This window comes from Equus quagga, chromosome 9 (genome assembly GCF_021613505.1).
Source record: "Equus quagga isolate Etosha38 chromosome 9, UCLA_HA_Equagga_1.0, whole genome shotgun sequence".
Classification (NCBI taxonomy): Eukaryota; Metazoa; Chordata; class Mammalia; order Perissodactyla; family Equidae; genus Equus; species Equus quagga.
Genome location: NC_060275.1, coordinates 72,055,670 through 72,063,708, shown reverse-complemented (window position 1 = coordinate 72,063,708; position 8,039 = coordinate 72,055,670). Strand labels below are relative to the sequence as shown.

Here is an 8,039-nt window from a genome sequence, read left to right as displayed (position 1 = left end):
TCTTGCAGAAATACTTACCCAAGATGTCTAACCATCTCACCTGATTTCTTCCTATGTATAAGATTGAATGTGTATGTATGAGGCACGGGGGTAAGTGGATTAAAGCACAACCATGATTGTGCATTCCACATCGTCTTATGTAGTTGACGAAGTTGTCATTACGAAACTACTCAAATAGCTAAGTATGCAGGAAGGTCACCTTCATATCAGCTGTTGAGTTTCAAAAACTGCAGAGCTACCTTTGCATATGATAGCATCCTCCAGCTCAGCAATGGCTGAACCATTAGCGCAGCCTACGAGGAAATGTCTGAAGGTAGAAAAGAATGTCCATCATGTTTCTATGCTCCCCGTTGAATGTGAGTAGAAAAAATCCTTCAAATACAAATTCTTTTGTTCAGCACCCTTTCCACAATGAAATATCTCGCATCCTCTTCTACAATAAAGAGCTTACATGGAAGGCAAAAGGAGGGGGCAAAACGGTTATGGGCCAAATGATCGATGGTATGTGGCAGCGACCAATCTGGACTTCTTTTCTAGCCTTGGAAGAGCTGGCTGGTGGCATCTGGGGATATAGCCCCACCAGAAATATCGAAGTCCATGCATTTAGATGTTACTCAAACACTCACAAATAGGTAGATGCAGTCTCAGAGGAGGGTAAAAAGGATGCAACAAATTATCTCAATCCCGGACACTACCTAGATAATTTGGATAACGTAGTGTGGTATTCCAAGGGATAGATTCCTCCTACTGCAAATTTAACCCCAGCTTTTCAGGGAATAGACAACTTCCATCTGAATCATTCTTACAAGCTGAATTTTTATTTTTACTAAATTATCTATGTTAAAAAAAGATCTGTGCCTGGTGTGGAATTTCACTCCATCAAGTGTTACAATGTCTTTTTCATTTTCATTACAAGCAGGAGAATGAATGTAGGACAAGTGTTAGGAAACATGGCAATAAATTAGAATATAATTTACAAAAGGAAAAAAAGTAACAGTGTACCACATTAATACTGAGTATAAAATAATAAGCAACAACTAATCACAATAATACAAAGGTAATTTCGTTCTGTATTATTAAGGATACCTACGTGACATTCACTCAAATAAAAAATTCCTAATGAAATGGACTGCTTGGGGAGTCATATGTATCTCAAGGGGTTAATTACTGGGGTACGTTTACCTTCCCCTTTTGGTCGGCCTTGATGCAAGTGGCAGATACTGTTCTCAGCCATGGGGTGCCAGTCTCCTTGGGGTTCCCTAAGTAGTCTATAAAGTTCACTACTTTTGCGGGGCCTGTCATGGTGGCTCAGCCTCCCCTGACAACCCTATTGTTATTCTTTAGGAATAGAGCATCATGTAGCCACATGGTTGACTACAGAGTGGCAACGGTTTTGTGATGCGCTGTGGAATATGACTTTTTTCCCCACTCAGGTTTAAATTCAGCGCCTATTGAAAATATTTAGTCCTGTTACATTCTGTGTTGGTTCCTTCTAGAATGGTAATCTGATGCTGCCCCCAGGAGCTCTGTGCCTCCTGGCCTTGGTACTGGTGCACACCCCAGAGGGAACACTAGCTGCCCCCGCTTCCAGCACCAAGGGGCTGCTACATGGGGTCCAGGGGGATGGCCCTCACAATGTTAGTTTCCAGGCAAGGTGAAAAATAGTCTTGTCAGTAACGTATGAAATCTTTTTGAAATAAAAACATGAGCTGATATTTATGTTGGAGAAAAGCAGATCCCGATAGCAAAGCTATGCCTAAAATGCCACAGAAACCACCCATCTTTTATTTATTTTATTTCACCAGGGCACATTAGCACCAAGTTAACTGCTCTTTGCAAAGGACCAGAGGAATTCAGTGCTGGGGCCGCGCTGCCATGGGCTGCCTTCCTTCACCGAATGGTTATGGTGCAGCTGGGCTGGTCTTCTAAGAGCAGCATAAATAGCAGCCTTGGCACCTACAGTCGTGTATCGTCAATAGGTCTCTCTCGAAAGCTCAGGGACATGAGCTGTGGGGTTGAGAGAGAAAGTAGGTGATGAGATACAGACGACCATGACTAAGCGTGCAGAAGAACATCCTGTGCCGACTGTCCAGAGCAAACTTGAAGTTCAGATTGGCTTTTAAAGTCTGTGAGTCTCTTTCCTTTCTGAAAAAACTTAATCATCACATCAGGTCATGGTATATGTGACACACCTGACAAGTAGTTTCAGAGCACAGTGATGGATTTAAGTCAGACATGCTCTTTAAACTGCAAGTACTATCTTTACAAAGTAGCCATTTGGTCTGAGTTTGAGGTGTCGGTGTAGCGTGGTGTACAATGTGTAGGACAAAAAGCACAGCCATCAAGAACCTGCTCCCGGCTCCAAGTGTTCAAGTACACAATATTAATATAAACAAGTACTCTCTTCTTTCTTTTTTTTCAATCTCACTGTCGAATTTCTTGGTGAGCATGATGTGAAACTTGTGGATAGGGAAAATATGAGCTAGCCAATTTAATTTAGGTAGATTTGATTCTAGAATTTGACTTGCCCGAGAAACTGGGTTTCACATTTAATTGCCATTCAGAGTATCCGTAAAAAATACAAAATACTTGGTTGAGTGACTGTTAAGATTATGCTTTATGATCTCTAGTCTTCATGAGTTGTTCTTCTTTGGTTGTCATCCCTTGCCTGCTTTAAACTCAGAGCACACTTATGTGCAAGCACACTCATCTACCCACACACTCAAAAGCGCCCGCACACACACACTTGTTCTCATATAAATAAATGCCCTTCTGCCATATCAAAGAAGGGACATCTGGAACCCATCGTAATTGTCAGCAAAAGGATCTGCCTGGTTGTCACTGAGCCAGTCTATCTTTTGCATAGCATCATCTCAGTAAACTCAACACGCGTACAACAATCCAATGGGGCAGCAGCCATTCTGTGGCTGGTGAGGATGTAAACACAAGTGAGTTGGAGTGACTCAAACAAGAGCTGAGGCATCCTGTGTGATGGTGGCAAAGGGCCTGGTACCTCAGTCTCTACCATACCCCAGGTCTGGCTTCTGCGTGAAATTGAAATGTTTTTGTCTTAAAGTTTTAATGGAAATCTTAGCTTCACTTGCACAATGGCAAGCTGGCCAGCCTGTTAGTGCTGCGTTACAGACTCGCGCAGCTGCAGTAACTGACGCACTGCTTGAAACTAAGTCCTTCATTGTTGTTCGGTTAATAGAGTTTATAGATGGCTCACAGCAGTGTTCAGAACAGGGGGATTATTCCTAAGGAAATTAAGTGGAATGAAGAAAAATAATACAAACTTTCATTACACTTGATTTATAATTGCTCCTTAAATTACAGTTCAAAGCCCCTTTTAGAATTTAAATTGTGGTGTGGTTGTAGTGAGATAAAGTATAGTAAATATTTTTAAGCTATGACTTAAGATTTCTGAAGCTTCTTTACTTCCATAGTTGACCAAGTCATAACAGCTACATTTTAAACAGTTTTAAATACAAATGGATTCAGTGTCATTGCTAAGTCCATAATAAAAATTATCTTAATGGTCCAAGGAGGTAAACAGGCTATTGGATTTACTCGAAAGAACACAAACGGTCCACAGTAAGCAAGTCTCCCTGTGCTGTTTGGCTCTCTCCAATCTGGCATTCCCTCCTAATACTGTGTCCAGCACTTTGGATCAATAAATCCCACTTCACAGAAGTTAAAATAATATTGAAATCCTGTCAGCTAGGGCTGACCAGTGGTTACGTTTTCCACAGGGTAATGCATCTGCAAGGACATCAATCCTCTTCCTCTGGGTGGCTCTCTTTGATGGACGCATTTCCATGATGAAATGACAGGGCTCTCTCTCTGGCTTTCCGTGGGTCAGTGTCCTTGGCAGGTCTTACAACACATCTGTCTGAAGTATGCTCGACTGCAGAACTTGAACTTCAGCACCAGTGGGCAATAAGCCACTTTGTTCACATCTTTGCACTCTAACAAATGGGGGCAGAAAATGGAAAACAATTAGAGGCACATAAACAAGCCGATGAGCCTGGATGCTCAGCAGGGACCCCCCCTTGCGCCAATCCACCTTGGCTTTCTCATCCATGTGGTTTTTGTTTTTGTTTTTAAGCACACCCTGTCTGGTACAGCCTACCAGAAACATTCTTTTGATATATTTTAACACAAATTTTTAAAAAAATGATTGCAAGGCTTTTCTCCCAGACTTTTATAAGTATGGTGCATGCCCACTGTGTCTTGAAAGAATTACCATTTGTTGGGATAAGTGATCACTTTAGACAGCTTGGAAACATGAGTCATTTTTCTTACAGCGCTTTTATTGCTTCTTTCTCAAGGGTTATTTTATTCCGCAGTGCAAGGTTATCCAAAATCAAACATGAGTTGCATTGTTTGATACCAAAGTACACATGTCTCCAGAGAATCTCTGCATCTGTGAAGCCTGGGGATGGGCCTGGGTGAATGAAAAGGATTGCTGACAGTGGCCTAGATTCAGCAACTACACTAGACAAAGAGGAAAACTTTGAGGGGTTGGCCTCAAATGGCAGCAGTCTGTGGGTTATGGAAACATGTAGAAATGTCTTTTTTTAATTTGGAAGTGAGACATGGCCTTTTTTTTCCTATGTGTATTTTCTCCTCAGTGCTAGAATTGCCACAGTTGAGGTCTGCAGTTCCTGCAGCCAGAAGATGAATAAACGATTCTTTCTCCATCTCCCCTTGAGGCTGGTTGCAGAAGATGGTACTGAGGGGACAGCATAGAGAAAGGGACACAGCCTTTGATTCTCAGCAACCCCCTATACCCCCATCTAATCCCAGTACTGCTAATAATGATATTCTTCTCCAGTCTTCTCATCACTTTTTTTTTTTCTTCTTCTCCCCAAAGCCCCCCAGTACACAGTTGTATATTCTAGCTGTAGGTTCCTCTGGTTGTGGTTTTGATCACTTTTATCTGGGGATTTTAAAATACTTTGTAAACCTAGTAATTAAATTTCCATATGCCTCCCAGATTCAAAGTTCCACCCTGATTTTTCCAGGTGGTTATACTGAAGCATGCTGGGTAAGTTGTTTAAAGTAATTAGAATTAGGCAGAACACTAGGTAAAGTTCAGTGGAGTAGAACAGCATTGTTGTTGCTATTGTTGTTTACTTGTTTATTTGCTTGTTTTTTCATGGGTTCAGAAACCTACTAAAGTTCTAAGAGATAATGTACATGGTACATGAGCCATATGATAACCTTGGAAAATTAAATGCAAAGAAATGGCAAAGTCTCCAGGTCTTCTTATTGAAAAATAAGGTGACAATTTTTTGATTTCACTTTCAAGGTTCTTTCAGTGAAAGACTTAAAATTTTAAACTGGAACCCTCAATCCTTTGAAAACATAAGCTCTGCCACCATCAAGCTCCCTCACTCAAGATTTGATTTACAAAGAGAATAATAGAGATTCGAATAGAAGCTTTCCACACTAGGATTCTCAATAAATTTGTTTTGGCTGAAAAAAGGTAGGGGAGATAGGAAAAATTTCTTTAAACTTTGTACTAAAAAATGAAATCAGATGATATTTGGTGAATCAAGTTTGAACTTGAGGTGAAAAGATCTCCACATACTTTAATTTGGAGGTCACTGGTATTTTTTTCTTTCCCTCTCTGTCATGACAAGTAAAAAGTAACCAAAAAAAGTTTAGACTGAGAATATTTTTGTGGAAAATTTTTTTTTACCAGTGTTACCAATAAAGATATATTGTCAAGACAATGCAACTATTAAAATGCTGAGGGGGGCCGGCCCGGTGGCCGAGTGGTTAAGTTTGCGCGCTCTGCTTCAGAGGCCCAGGGTTTCGCCAGTTTGGATCCTGGGCGTGGACATGGCACCACTCATCAAGTCAAGCTGAGGCGGCATCCCACATGCCACAACTAGAAGGACCTAAAACTAGAATATACAACTATGTACCGGGGGACTTTGGGGAGAAGAAGAAGAAGAAAATAAAGAAAACATCAGCAGCAGATGTTAGCTCAGGGCCAATCTTTAAAAAAAAATGGTGAGAAGCGCTGACACAATATCACTCATCTTTAATTCCAGATCACCATCCAATGGGGCAGCCCACCAGCAGAAACCGCTGCTCTCATACTCTGCCACAGGGCTTCGGGGGACTGCTTCAAGTACAAAAGAAACTGCAGCTTTGGCCCTCTTTGCCAACATATAAAAATGATTTGGTGGATAATAACAGATAGAGGAGGATCGGTTGGTTTAATAGCACAAGGAAATAAAATTAGAAGCCAGACTGCCGGGCTTTAATCCTACCTTTACCACTCACTAACTTCATGACTCTCAACAAATCGCTTAACCTCTCTGTGCCTAAGTTCCCTCATCTGTAAATCAGGATGATGAGAGTTCCCACTCCCACAGGGAACATGTGTATCCTATGATCTCACCTAGAGCAGCACACAGAAAGTTTATTAGCACTCGGTAAGTGTAATATATTGAATTACTATTACTATTATCACTATTAGTTATTATTATCTCTTACCACCCGATGACAGTAAGTTGCACTCTGAATTTCTTGATGAGGATGCAATGTTTAGATTACTACTGAGAAAATGTCCTATGGACACAAGTCAGTATTTCTGGGGTAGAACTTTATTGGGAGATTCATTATTCCATTTTTGGAAGAGTTGATGGATCAGGAAAACTCTGGGATGAGCAAAATACAAGCAAATTCATAGATTTTTTTCCTTAGATTGAGACTTTGGAATCTGATTAAATAATAGATAATAAATAATGAATAGAATAAAGTATTTGTGAATTATTTCTCCTCTCAACTACCGCTCCATCTCCCCATTCAGACTATTACAAATATAAATAGGAATTCTGCTCCTTAGGTAAGAGCTGGAAATGAGGAGACTCTCCTGGGCACAGAAAGGCCCAGCACACGGCCCTGTGGCCAGGAGCACCATCTAGCGTAGGGGTAGGCTGGAAGACAGCTCCCAGGGTGTCCCTCTCTGAACTTCCCAATATCTCTGTAAGTTAGTTCCCAACTAACTTGATTGCGACTAAGCTGATTGAGAACAGGAAACCTCTTGGGTCCTGGGAGCAGGACCAAGCTTTGGGAGGTAGAGACTGCTTATGAATGTCCCAGGACCTGCCTTCACCAGCAGCACAACACGGTGGTCAGCAGCGGGAGATATGGAGTCAGATGGGCTGGGGTTGGATTCTGAAGCTGCCTCCTCTCAGCTTTTGTTTGTCCTTAGCCAAGGTACCTAGCCTCTCTGTACTTCAGTTTCTTCATCTGTGAAGCGGAGAGGTGCTGAGACCTGCTCATAGGATGTTGGAAGCTCACGTGAGGTAGTACCTATGCAGCACATGCCACAGCGCCCTGCTCCAGTGAGCACTCAGTTCATTAGCTTTCACTATTACCACCAACACATCTGCCTCTGAGAACAAGCGTCATGTATTATTTCTCTGGGGTCCTTCAGAATGTATATAGGCTCCCGGGAGGGGTTACCTATTGGCATACATCAGCAAATTAACAGAAAGATATTAAACAGAGCAGGTAAATTATGATGGGCTGGGAGTGGGGAGGGACCTAGGGGAAGATACAGGGATGGGGGCTGCCAAGACTCGGACAAAGGGCCTTGAGGATACATTAAAATGGAGACTCTTAGGCTGTATGAGGACACTCAGCCTAATTGGAGTGTAGGGGGCTCCCATGAAAGAGGAGCCCTGAGCAAGATTCCATTCCTACTTCTTGGTTTTGCCTTCCAGGGACTGCCTAGACTGGAAGACTCAGTCTTCAGATTGATGAAAATTATTCACCAAAGAAGGTCAACCATGACTGGTCTTTCATTCTCTCAGCCTTTCAACTCCGTGAGAGTTTAATCTAGTAACAATAACATTAAAAATAATTTATCAAGTGCCTCCTATAGGCCAGGCACTGCCTTAGGCAGTTTTACATATTTATATATTTAATCCTTTTAAGTATATAAAATGTCAGCTTGACACAGACAACAACACTGAAGCTCAAAGAGGTTACGAAACTCATGCTGGGTCACAGCT

At 41.7% G+C, this 8,039-nt stretch overlaps 1 protein-coding gene across 1 annotated transcript in view; it reads right to left on the bottom strand.

Moving 5' to 3' along the window:
- Window positions 1-834: 834 nt before the first annotated feature.
- ADAMTS6 (ADAM metallopeptidase with thrombospondin type 1 motif 6) overlaps window positions 835-8,039 on the bottom strand; it is a 315,103-nt gene continuing 307,898 nt past the window's right edge. Inside the window, exon 25 of the mRNA XM_046670994.1 lies at window positions 835-3,968. Within this exon, the coding sequence (XP_046526950.1) occupies window positions 3,859-3,968 (110 nt within the window). The 3' untranslated portion in view covers window positions 835-3,858. The remainder of the gene's footprint in view (window positions 3,969-8,039) is intronic.